The sequence below is a fragment of the Amphiprion ocellaris genome, chromosome 10 (genome assembly GCF_022539595.1).
Source record: "Amphiprion ocellaris isolate individual 3 ecotype Okinawa chromosome 10, ASM2253959v1, whole genome shotgun sequence".
NCBI classification, from domain to species: Eukaryota; Metazoa; Chordata; class Actinopteri; family Pomacentridae; genus Amphiprion; species Amphiprion ocellaris.
This window is the reverse complement of record NC_072775.1, coordinates 31202892-31216053: the sequence shown is the minus strand read 5'-3', so window position 1 is coordinate 31216053 and position 13162 is coordinate 31202892. Positions and strand designations below refer to the sequence as shown.

The 13162-nt window shown below is 39.1% G+C and overlaps 1 protein-coding gene across 9 annotated transcripts in view; it reads left to right on the top strand.

Moving 5' to 3' along the window:
• The window catches only part of pard3ab (par-3 family cell polarity regulator alpha, b), a 307758-nt gene that overhangs the window by 215413 nt on the left and 79183 nt on the right, over window positions 1-13162 (top strand). For all 9 annotated transcript variants that reach the window (XM_055014228.1, XM_055014227.1, XM_055014224.1 and 6 more), the window contains 2 exons: window positions 839-1069; window positions 2266-2524. In XM_055014228.1, coding sequence (XP_054870203.1) covers window positions 839-1069; window positions 2266-2524 — 490 coding nt within the window. The remainder of the gene's footprint in view (window positions 1-838; window positions 1070-2265; window positions 2525-13162) is intronic.

Below are 13162 nucleotides of genomic sequence, written 5' to 3'. Positions count from 1 at the left end.
AGAATAACACTTAATAATAACCAGAATCAATGTGTGTCTATTGATTGTGTTGCCTGTCATCATAATATTACAAATAAGGAGGAAAATCATGTCAAATGTAGACAATGTAAGTTACTATCAGATCACTTTAGTACGTTAAGTATAGACAAAGTTTTGGCCAAACCTGTACATACCTCAATTAATAAGCTTTTACAGAGTTTAAGGTGTAGCCTGTGCAGACTCACAGCTTTTTATCATATTTTAGCTGCCACACATGTTTTTGCTCCATCTAGAAGAGATATTGCTTCTACAAAATTAACTTTTGGATGTTTGAACTTAAAAAGAATAATTTTTTAACCATTTTAGCTAAAAAAAAAAAAAAAAAAAAAAAAAGCCATGTTGAAACATGCTATGATGGCTGCAACAGCATAGGGAATTGATTGAGACATGGACAAGGCTAACACTGAGGGCCAGAGCTCGTCTGATGTATCGGTTGACTGATAATATCCACTGATATTGATCTGTTACAAATATATTGACAAGTCTTGTCGTTTTTACACAACATAATGTAGAAAAAGATACTTGAGGGTGTTCCAAAATTGTGCTAGTGCATAATTTATCCAGTCGAGCAACTCCGATTCCATTGTTTACAATCCTGTGCAGCACATGTAGCTGAGCAGATGATGGTGCGGAGTCAAGTGGTGTCTTCATGTTAATAGTTTTTAGGAATTTTCTAACAATTAGTATCGGCATCAGTGGCTAAAATCCAGTAAATGTTTGGCTTTTTTGTGGACTGGAGGGTTTGTTCAAGATAAACGTCCATTTCCTGCTGTTCATTACCTCTATATCCTCCCATCAGGTTCTTCCACGAGGGATGTGGGACCATCGCTAGGCCTGAAGAAGTCCAGCTCCCTGGAGAGCCTCCAGACGGCAGTAGCAGAAGTAACCCTCAACGGGGACCTGCCTTTCCACAGGCCTCGCCCTCGAATCATCAGAGGACGGGGCTGCAACGAGAGCTTCAGGGCAGCCATCGACAAATCCTACGACCGACCGGCTGCCACGGAAGAAGACGATGAGGGCATGGAGACATGTAAGATATCAAATGTTCAGTGTGACCCTGGTGTTTAAAGAAGCTGTCCTGTTTCTGAAGAAAAATCACAGGTTTTGATGCCACAGCGTCCCAGGTGTGATGTCCATCAAGAGTCCTGCCCGTGTCCTTCGGCATCCACCTCAGCCAACCTGTAGCTCATGCAGCATCTCTGAAATGTGAAATTCAACATTGATGACTTCACTGACCTTGCATTATGGGTTGCCAAATCACACTAACAATGTCAGCCACTAAAACTGTGATCTGGTTGTGCATGGGACTGACAGCATTCTGACTAATGCTCAGTATGCGGCAGCTGGTTTTATCACCGCTTGTGGCCATGGCATATAGATGACTCAGGATGTAACCTCCGCTGCTTTAGATGTCAGATGCATGGCACTGTCAGTAAGTGATACCTTAGAGAGGAGGCGTCCGGGTAAAACCTGTGATGTAGTCGCATCTTTTGGTATTTTCAGCTGCCATTTTCCAGAATCGCTGCATTAGATCACCACCCGGGTCTGGATCTTCTGTTTAAGGCTTAATTTTAGGGATTAGAATTGAACCGAACACGAAACGAAAATGTTACAAAACCCCACACAAGTTCTTTTCAAGCAGTTGTATAACAACACGTAATATGATGAAATCCTCTCGCAGCCCTATCTCACTCCTAATCCTTCTGTTTTATATGACTTAAAACGTTCTCCCAGATGAGCTTTAAAATGAACCAACCACAGATGTCCACATAAAATTAAATAAGAATCTGGAATGAGACAGCAATGTGTGATTGCCCAGCGACTCATCAGCTATTCTGAAACAAAAGTATGAAGATTTATTTTTTTAATTTTAGTAGAGTAACACACCGCAGCACCATAAAATAGTAATTAATGTATTACTGTTCTTCATTTTAAATCTCAGCCTGTAATGGTCTCTAATGGTTCGTATCTCACTGTACAACACAGCTCTGCAATCACTTGTAATATGGAGTTAAATTGTATTAGGCTCCCAGTGCTTTAGAGGCATAATTGCACATTTATGAGACTTATAGATTTTCATTTATTAGGGTTATTGATTTTCATATGTGCCACAGTTCTTCTTGAAACTACCTGTTCGTTGGTTAAAAAGAACATGTTCTCCCTTCCTTCCTGTGTTTCCTTTTTCTTTCTCCATCCCTCTGCTGGTATGGTTTTATTTCTTTATAGTGGAGGAGGACACGGAGGAGAGTTCCCGGTCGGGGCGAGACTCAGTGTCCACGATGGCCGACCAGACGCCGCTGTCCGGCACAGAGAAGCCGCTGGTCAACGGCACCAATCGCACCAAAGAGGAGAAGAAGAAGGACAAAGACAAGGGAGGGAAGGAGAAGAAGAAGCCAGAGGCAGGGAAGGACAAGGACAAAGACAAAGACAAGGAGAAGGGAAAGCCCAAGAAGGGCATGCTGAAGGGACTCGGAGACATGTTCAGGTAAAGCTATGAAACTACTGGAACATGTGGGACTTGACTTTTCAGCTGTTCTTTCACCATATCAACCAGAGCTGCAGACAAATCCTTAGTTTAATTTAGATTTTCAAGACATTTCTCGTTGTAAAATGTCAAGATTTGACATATGCATTCACTTTAACCCCAATGGTCTAAGAAGGTAACAAGAGTCACTTGCGGCACAGCTTCAAGCTAGTCTGTGTGAGTAAAGATAAAAACTTTATTTAAATAGCACCTTTCTTAAACAAGTTTGAAGGTGCAGCGCAAAGCAGCTGTTAAAGTACAAGAGATTAAACCATGCAAAGAAAACACCAAATAGTTTAAAGAACTAAATAAAAGCAAACGGCCCAACATAGTAAAAAAAATAAATAAAAATACCCAAAATACCTCTACTTTTGAAGTAATTACATTTTTAAAAAGAAGAGGCTGTTGTTGTCAATCCACTTTAAGGGATTTCCACAATTTGGGGACACAAACATAAGGCCAGATTCAGAAACAGAAAGGACCAGTGCATCTCAAACAGTAATGGGGCTCATAGGGAGTTGTTAGATATGAGATGTAAATTGGCAATTGAATGTATAAGACTTGAAAACAAACAAAAAAATATCAATTCCAACTAACTGGTAACCGATGAAGTCCAGCAAGAATTAGAGTAATGTGGTCAATTCCACTAGTTAATTTTGTATGTCTGTAAATGTTTCTCTTACTGATACTGCAGTAAAGTGCATTACGGTCATCAAATCTAGAGGTGAGGATTGACCTTTTCCTAAATCTGAAAAGGAAAGAAAGGATCTGACCTTAGAGATCAGCCTCAGCTGATTGAAGCATTACTGCATGATCTTTTGTCTCCTGAGCTTTAAAAGTCAGACGTGAATCGAAGACCACTGCAAGATTTTAGGCTTCTTCTTTAACACCAGTGGAATATGGACCCAAACCAGACATAAAATGATCTGTATTGTTTCGAGAGTTAGGATTTATTATGAGTTCTTCTTTGGAGTCACTGAGACTGAGGACACTTTTGGATAGTGATCAGATATTTTCTTGAAGGCCTTAGGCTGGAAATCATTGGATTTCTCTCTATAATATTTAAAGGTCTTGACATTAACATGTAAAATAACCCGATACATTTGCAAAATGCATCTTATTTCTCCATTTTAAAGCACTTTAGGTCTGATCTTGTGTTGGTCTAAATATATTGTGTAGCAGAGAAATTTTTATTTGCCGTTTTTGCTGTATCATCATCTGCCACACCTCAGGATCAGAGAACTACCATGTTGTGTCCAATATCAGTTCTTGTATCCAAGCTACGGTGATCAATATCTACTGCAAACAGCTGATACAAAGTTATTGAACGAGCGTTGTCTTCCTGTGTGAAGAACAACATCTTAAATTACTTGTTCAGTGTGTCTACATAGGGACAGTCTGTAATATTTTAAAACAGATACAACTTTTCTCCATACTTTTGGAAGGTCTGGATGCACCAGTAACAGCCATATGGTTGTTCTGAGTGAGACAGTTGACGAGTCTGAGATATGCAACCACAACATCACTAAATAGTTTGAGGAAACCATAATTAGACTCCTAGACAACTTGACCTTTGTGGTTTATCTCCCTCTTATTCATGCTTTCTCTGCAGCTGTCAATATTTCTCCTGTCATTCAATCCCTTATAGCTAAACTAACAGATATATTACACACATTGCATCACTGTATAGTCCATGCATCCCCTTTACACTGCTGTGTTTTGGTCATTTGGTCTGTGCTCCTGCGTACTGATTCGGCTTTGTGTCTGGCCAGTAATATATTAACCAAAGTGGCAGTGACAAGGAGAGGAAAACAGTGACTGTTGTCTAAGAAAGTCAAATAATGAGGTCCGCAGAGATGGAAAGAGAGAAAGAAAAGATGGAGAGAAAAAAAGGAGCAGGGGTTGGATGCAACAGGCGATGACAGAAAAATATCAAGATCGCTCAGGAACAGAAAGTGGATGACAGAAATTGATGGAGGTGTAACATATTGTAAGGGAGAGGAAATAGATCAAGTGAGCTGGAGGTGGATTTCAACACTGAGATGTCAATGCGTGCATAGATCAGTAAGTATTCATCATATACAGCCGGGTGGAAAAGTTTTCGCTACATAAAGTAAGGATGTAGGTTTATGCATAGTTTTTTGTTTATCACTGCACACAAAGTGCAATAAACAGATAAAACATCAAACATTGACTGTATATGAAGGGTTTTTTTGGCAGGGCCTGACTATTAACTACCTGCCAGTCCAAAAATGACCAAACAGGTGGAGTATGAGTGGAGCTGAGGCAGTCAGTGCAAACACATCTGAGCCATTAACTGTCCTGTTACAGCAACCCGCCTGTCTCTTAAAGCAGCCAAACCATTGTTTACACTTCACTTTAAGCCTTAATACAGTTTAAACAGGTGAGTTGTATAAAATGTTGTCACCTGAACAGGTGTCATACACAGGCACATTAGCTATAGAGATCAAAACCAATCTGTAAACATTTATTTCTGTTGTGAAGCTGAGCATTTTACCATCGGGGTCTATGGGGTTTGACTTACTTTTGGAGGCAGCTACTAGTGGCCATTTGAGGAAATGCAGTTCTTTTCAAAATAAATTAAATAAATCTTTAATTTTTCAGCCGAAAAGTTGTCACGTGAATCAAATTGACATTGAGTGTAACCACCCTTTCCTTTTAAAACAGCCAAGGTTCTCTTATGGTATTCAGATTTCAAAATGAAACAGTATGGTGGAAGTATGGAACAGTTCAACTAATTGTGTTTCTGAAGACATTTGTGCCTAGAAATAGGCTATGTAGTTGCTGAATCTGTCTCCATTTTAGATTAGCAATGATTATGATTAAGATTAAAAGTCTCTAGAAAGTTTGATGATTCATTGGATCAGGCTTGATGCTGCACATTTACATGAAGTAGCTGAAACTTCAACTTTATGCAAACTGTCATACCATCTGTTGAAGGACTCCTTGTGCTTCTAACCACTGTAGAGTATTCTTAATGATCCTTGTTGTACATCTGAGGTTACTGTCATGTAGTGCCATAGGGGGACAACAACCATAGGAGGGGAATGAAAAAGATTATATTAAACATTACAAAAGTAACCTTGTGCAAAAAAACTATGTAAAACTGCATCTTAAAAAAGCATTTCCTATTTCAGTGACAGAAGTATCGCACAAATATTAACCAAACTGTAAGTTACTGTTTAAGGAGGTTATCCCTCACATTGTCATTTCATTGGCAACCCAGATTCTTCCTTATCTGCACCACAGAAAACATGAAATATGAAATGTAAAGGATCTAAATATCTATTACATTAGGTGGGTGAGTCATCTTCATGATGACTGAAAGCTCCAAAAAAAGCTTTTTGTGGGCCTTCGGTGAAATTTACTTTGTTACTTTACCAAGGAGTTATGTGACGATCGACGTCTGTCTGTCTGTCTGTCTGTCTGTCTGTCTGTCAGCAACATTACTCAAAAACAGACTAACAGATTTAGATGACATTTTCAGGGAAAGTCAGAAATAACACAAAGACCGCCTGATTAGATTTTGGCAGTGATGCAGCTTATAGTCTTGATCCACGGATTGGTTAAGGATTTCCATATCATTGCAAGATATCAGCACAGTGTCACTGTAACTATGGCAACAAATGAATACTACATCAGCTGCTTGCTGATGATCACACGATTGCGATCCTACTACAAATCGACCACTACGGACTATGAATTTTGTAAAGATTTCATCCGTTGGACATCATATGACTGAGCAGCCTTGGTAGAGTACAGCGCTCTCTGAGTGCTTTTCTTATTTAGCTAATGTTATATTCGTTTCTCTGTTGAACTTACTGAGAAAACAAAACCTGAGCCGATGCTCCCCATGAAAGATTTTTTGATTACAGCCACAACACAAATGACATTAACATGGCTAAACTGAGCTCCAGATATACGGAGCATGAACCACTAAATCAATACTGACAGCATTTTCATGTACTTTAACTCCTTAGAGTGTTTTGAATGCAACAATGGAGTAATCGTATGCAAAGTAGTTAAAAAGGGAGAGCAGTGAATGAGTGGGAGGCTCTACAAATACATCAGGAAGGACAAAGTAGAGCGAAAGAGAGATATAGTTTGCGAATTAGAGCGCTGAACTTGGATGTCAGGAGCTGAAATTGAGCTTTGACTTTGCAGGCGGCTTGAAGCCAGCAGGGCTCCGAGTCAAACAGGTGGGAGCGCTTCAGATGACACCAGTTTATGTTTAGTAGAGCAGAGAGACTCATGGAAAAGACAGTCGAGGCCACACACACACACACACACACACACTCACAATGAGGTAATCACTGGGATGCACATGGACAAACACTGTAAGCTCACACTCATATGCACCCTGTAATAATTAGTACATGCATAGAGTTTGCATTGTACACACATGCTGCAAATATATGCCGAATTCTAGACTCAAATCCACACACAACAAAGGCTACTTAGTTCACAGAGAAACTAACCCCACAATTTGGTCACAGACAAATGCACACTGCAGTAATCCTCCTGCACACACACACACTAAGATCCAGTTTCCCTCCTCTCCTCCCATGTGATAATGATTGGTGTGCATTGTCAAAACATCAGTGTTATGCTGCTCTGATTGGCTCAATATTGGCCACATCAGATCTGCTCCATTAAAACTCTGTCTGACTGCCTGTTGGCCTGTCGGCGCCCGGTGTTTACTGGCACAGACAGCTGTGCGCTCCAAAATAATGATGTGAAATATATTCAATCCATCTGCATGTGTAGTCTGGATCTCATACTCAATTTAAAGGACAAATCCACGACAGCGTTGCTTCACTACGAACACACCCAACTCCAGATCCGAGCCAGGATTCCACTTTGTGAGGAGGCCAGTTCATTTTTCGCAGACCAGTTTATTAGATTTGTTTAAAAACGAACAAGATTAACCAAATTGATTTTCATTTAAGTCGCAGGATCATAGTCTAATTCTGAGACTTTCACAATTGCATGTTTTTTTAAATAAACGTGGACAAAATTCACGTAATAAGACCAGCGCTTATTCTAGCAAAAAGAAAAATGAGTAAATTGTATTATTTGCATAGGGGTCATTCCATGTTAAATCATCAGGGGTCTACTGCTCAACCATCTTTGACTTGCTTTTTTATCATAAACCTGGATCATTAAAATGGGATCTGAAATTTTAGCTTGATATATTGAAAACTTTCTGAAATAATAATTCTTAAAGACCTGCCAGCCAGGTTGAACTTTTAGCCCAATTTTTTCAGTATGTTTGAACAACATCTCAGAATCTATTAAAAATAAAAGCCTGAAAATGTCACTATTATTTCTCATCATGTCATTGATTGAATCCGCAATATTAGACAAGTTGATCAAATTATATCTGATTATGGTGGAGTTGAAATATGAAGAAAAAAAGTGAAGAATCGTGAAAAGTTTTATCCTTGAGAAGTCAACTAGTGTTATTTTTTTAACCATATTCAGCTGCATGTCACAATAATACAACATAGAAAATATTGAATGTTTTTTTTAATATGCAACACTTGATCAGAAAAATGTAAAAACAGGTTATTTACACTTAACTGTCATAACTGATCGAGCAGAAATGACAAGTTGTACCACAAAAACATCGTTTTTAGCCTGATCCAAGTAGAACAAGGTTCTAGAGTTACGATGTGGTTCTCCGAATGTAACGAAGAAGATAATTATTTTAATGTGAGAATGTTTTTCATTCCTAGACAACACTTGGATGAGAATTAACAGTGAAATTTCGGGCTTTTATCTTTAATAGTTCCTCAGATATTATCGATCAAACACTGTGTCAAATTTCAGTGCTCAAAAAAAAATGTTGAAAGTGGGTCAACAGGCAGTTGCTTTTTTTAATTTTAAATGAGATTTAATAATTTTATGCTTAATGGTACTTAATTTATCAAGCTTAAATCTTTGCATATTTTTATGCATATCCAAAGTTATTGATGAAAAAAAAACATTGCCAAATCAGAGCTCCGTAATTATTTGCTTCAAACTTAGGCAAATTCTGAAAGCAAATTGCTTTATAGGAACATCTGAACTGGCAACGAATCAGTGTGTTTAGTTTTTGCTTTGCTTTTTTTGCACTGTGTCACATTGCACAAATAAAGAAAACTAAGAAAACATCACATCCAGACACAGATTAATTAGAAAATCCCAGCAACACCCACACGGTGTGATTGACAGGTGATATGTGGGAGTTACAGTTTAGTAAACACCACTGCAGCGAGCACTTAGCAACAAATATGCTACTAAACGGAAGGAAAAAAGGTATCGCAATTTGCATTTTTCACTTGTGTCAGTGTCAACACGTCGTGATGAAACAGCATGCAAATGTGCGTATGTGTTTTGTCCCAAACCACAGAGGGCGGATTCATCCAGAACTGTTTTTCAAAAGTGTCTGAAAGTGCGGCCCTGTCACGCTACCAAATGTGATGTGAGCAAAGCTAGATCCCAAGAGCGGCTCTACAGCGTGTCAAGAGCTGCCGATGAGTGTCTCGTATTTGAGCGAGCGTGAGTGAAGGTTTTTATTTTTCATTTTTTTGGGTGCAGCTTTGATGTGTGTCAGCATGTGGGTGGGGTGGATCAGGAGTGGGAGGCCTGTGGAAGTCAGAGGAGCGAGTGTGGATGTGTGTGTGTGATCAACAGAGTTGCCACCGCCTGACCCTCTCATGTCTCGAAGGCCTCACACTCAGTCCCAATCAAAGCATCATTACCATCCAGCCCTGCCAACAGTGCAGCCTGCCAACTCTGCAGCCATCTCCCTCTCTTTTCTCATTCGCTCTTTCTCTCTCCCTCGCTCTCTGATCATCACTTGGACACAGAAGCAACACCCGGTCTGTCAGCTTGGCATCTGCAGGGATGGTCGTTGCCCAGAAATTTGAGGGCTGCACTGATTTTGCAGTGGTTTTTACACGTTTGTGTGTGTTCCTGTCATGAACGAGTGAACAGGCTCGGAGTTAGAAGAGGCTGACGAGCTTGTGTCGCAGCGGAAGTGTTTTGAGTTTGTTTTGAAATTTCCCGAGGAGATATTTGCCACGGTTGAAGCGGCGCTGATGCGTCACGGTCTGTTTTCTTGACCCACACGAGATGAAATGCTAATAATCGGGGTACTGTAGTCTGAGCTGCTGGTAATAGTGCGTTCATTGCAATGTATCGCGTGTAGAGCCAGCTGTGCCAACAAATGAAGACATGGCTTGGGGCCGTGTGACAGAGCGTCGACATGAGAGCATCGTGTTAGCAGAGCGGCAGCAGGTTCCGGACAGAAGAGGCATTCAGCTGGTGTTCAGTGTGGGTCACCAGCATGTTGGCATGAATGTGTGCTTAAAACGAAAGAAAACACACTTGAAATCCATATCGGGTCATGTTTTTCCATGTATGCAGCTAGGTTGATTAAAATGTGAGTTGTATTCGTTTAATCAGAAAGATAAATTAGTGAAAAACCAGCTTATGCATATATGTATATAACCTGAGGCTTTAACCCTCCTGTTAGGTTCGTTTCTCAAGAACAGCCATGATGTTCCTGGGTCAGTTTGACCCAGGGCATGTTTAACTGTGAAAGAAACCAAAAAAAATCCAATAAACGTTGCGTATATTTCATTATTAACTCCCTTACTAACCTTTTCTATCAATAGTTAGTGCAGTGGTGTTCTTTACCTCTCACAGATCACAGTTCAATGAGGATAATTCACTCGTTCTTCATTAAAAAAAAATTTATGTTAAAACTTTTTTATGTACACAGGAATGACCTACATATAAACTACAATAGTTTTATATGACATTGATTTAAAAAAAAATTGAAAAGTATTTTACATTTAGATTTTTTTCTTTTTATGGAGTTGATAAATTAACACGAGACACCTCTTCTGTTCAGGGTGGGTTTGCAAATATGTGAAATGAACCATTTTCATTTTATATGTTGTTTACACACAAGCCAAGCAGAAAAATGGGTCAGTTTGACACAGGAGGGCTAATGCTCATTACATGCATATGTTGTTACGGTGCATCTTAGATTCCTCAAGTTCAGCTTCATAAGACTTTTCCTCAATTTTAGCCAGACTCAACTATAATAATAACAAACTTTATTTATATAGCCTACTCTCAAAATCAAACCTACAAAATGATTTGTGCTTAAATTAGAATTCCATCATTGTCATCATTGTAGATACAACAGCAAGTATATTTTTGATGCACACTCTAGTCCAGATAACTAGTGTCAAAATCTATAATAGAACAAAGAACCAGAACTTAAAATATGGAAAAGATGAAGTAGTTTCAATAAATACAGCAATTGGTGTCTGTTAATAAAATCAAAGGGATTTTTAAGAGACGATTTCCAAGCTGATGCTGAGTTTACCTGTCAGAGATCCTCCAGCAGGGAGTTTCACAGCTCAGGGATCTGGAGAAAAGATGAGATTTAGGAAGCATCAGTAAGAGCCCGACAAAAGATCTCAAGAAACCATTCAAAGGGAGTCAGCAGTGTCCAGACATAGGCAGGAAATGGATCTGAAAGGCTTTAAAACAAGCAGTAGAATATTAAAATCAATTCTAAAACTCACAGGGAGTCAGTGAAGGGCAGCATGGATTGGTATAATGTGGCAGTTTCTATTTATTATGTGTTAAAAGCCAGACAGTAGAATTTTGATTAAGCTACAGTCTTTGTTTGTTTGGCCTTCTGGTACCAAAGTATAAACTGCACATGATCACTGGCACATGGGCTTTATCTTAAATGCATTTTTAGATAAATGCAATAGTAGCATAATGGTAACATGTTAGTTTCTGATCCTGGTGTTATATGCATGCAGCTAGCCTATAAAATGCTAATGCTAAATTAAAGTGGTTTCCCAAATGTAACTCTTTCTTTACCTTTAATAGTTTAATAGCTATTACCTTTAAAAGTTCCTGAGATATTATTCAACCACAGTTTCAAATAGAAATGCCCAAAAAACAGGTTGATGGTTATTTGATATATTCAGCTAAAATTTTACAAATATCTTTAAATGCAATATGAACATCGTGTTTGCATGTTAGTTTATCAACCTGGTGTAATATGTATGCAGCTGGCATTTCAAAAAGCTAATGCTAATTTAAAGTGGTTCCCCAAATGTAAATGTAAATTTTTTTTTTTTTTTTTTAGATTTTCTGACCACACTTTGATAAGAATTACTGGTGAAAATTGTAGGATTTTACCTTTAATTGTCCCTGAGACATTATTCAAACACAACTTCAAATGTCATTGCCCAAAAAACAGGTTGATAGTTAGTTTTTATCCCCTAAAATATTTGATATATCAAGCGAAAATTTCACAAATATCCTCAAATGCAACTTTAACATGATCCTGGTGTAATATGTGCGTAGCTAGCATATCAAAATGCTAACGCTTTGTATGTGAAGTTTAGAATATCATCTTGTTAGAATGCTAATGGTCAAATAGTGGCAAAGTAGCATGCAAACATGTTCACATAAACTAAGTAAGCATGCCAAAGTTACATAAAGTACAGTCTAGGTCGATAAACATTCATTTTAGCGGTTTCCTATCATGTCCATAAATGAAAATTGCTACCTGTGGGTGGCAGTATTCCACCAAAAACTGCCCACAACGCCACCAAAGACTTGTTTTCTCTTTCCATGCTGTTAAAAGGATTAGCAGTGACACAGGTGTGATCTGCTGGATAGAATCAGCTGAATCCCTGACATTTTGAAATGATCTTTTGAAACCGCAGAAAGCCGTCAGAGCCTCTTTATCGACGGCGTCGGGCCTAACTGTGCCTGGAATATAAGATTATTAAACGCCCCGATGTCATGCTTGCCCCATCTCCTCATCAAAGTTTTCCCTTTTAGTCATAAATCTTGGTGCGTGTGTTTGTGTACGGATGTGTGTGCATCTCTGTGTGCTTTTTAAGGGGCTGTTAATGAAAGTTAGTGGTGTGGAGAGAGAAAGTGTCAACCGTCTCCCTCCGTGATAGATCACTCCTGCTCCCAGCATTAACGGCGGCCTGTCACTCTGAGCATTTCAGACGGCCGCAGTTAAATTAATCAGGTAATGGACCTTCGTCTGCGCTCCTCCCACTTCCAGCTGCACTTTTTCCTCCTGGGTTTGTCTTTTACACTTGATGGCATCAGTGTCTGTTGTCACTCGCTGCGACATTCGAGGAAAAACTGGAGAATCTAGCAGCCGTCCAGTTTTGTGAGCCAGTTACTGGACCATTAACACCACAGATTGGAAAGTCTCTTGGGTCATCTCAGATTCGTTTTGGGGGGTTTTGTCTTTTTTGGAAACCAGACAGTAGCAACCAGAATTGGGGGGATAGAGGGGCTGTAACATGCTGCATGGACCAAACTCAAATCAGGGGCTGTGTCACATGATCAGCATGTTAGATCCAGTGGGTACCAGCCAGAAGGCTACTTGAGGGATTATTTCAGAAAGCAGTAATCTTTTCTTTTCTTCTTGATTTGAAAAAATCACAAACCAGTGTATTAATTATGTAATCAGTAGATATCGCTATCAGTCACCTGATATTATCATTATATTACTGATATTATAATGTT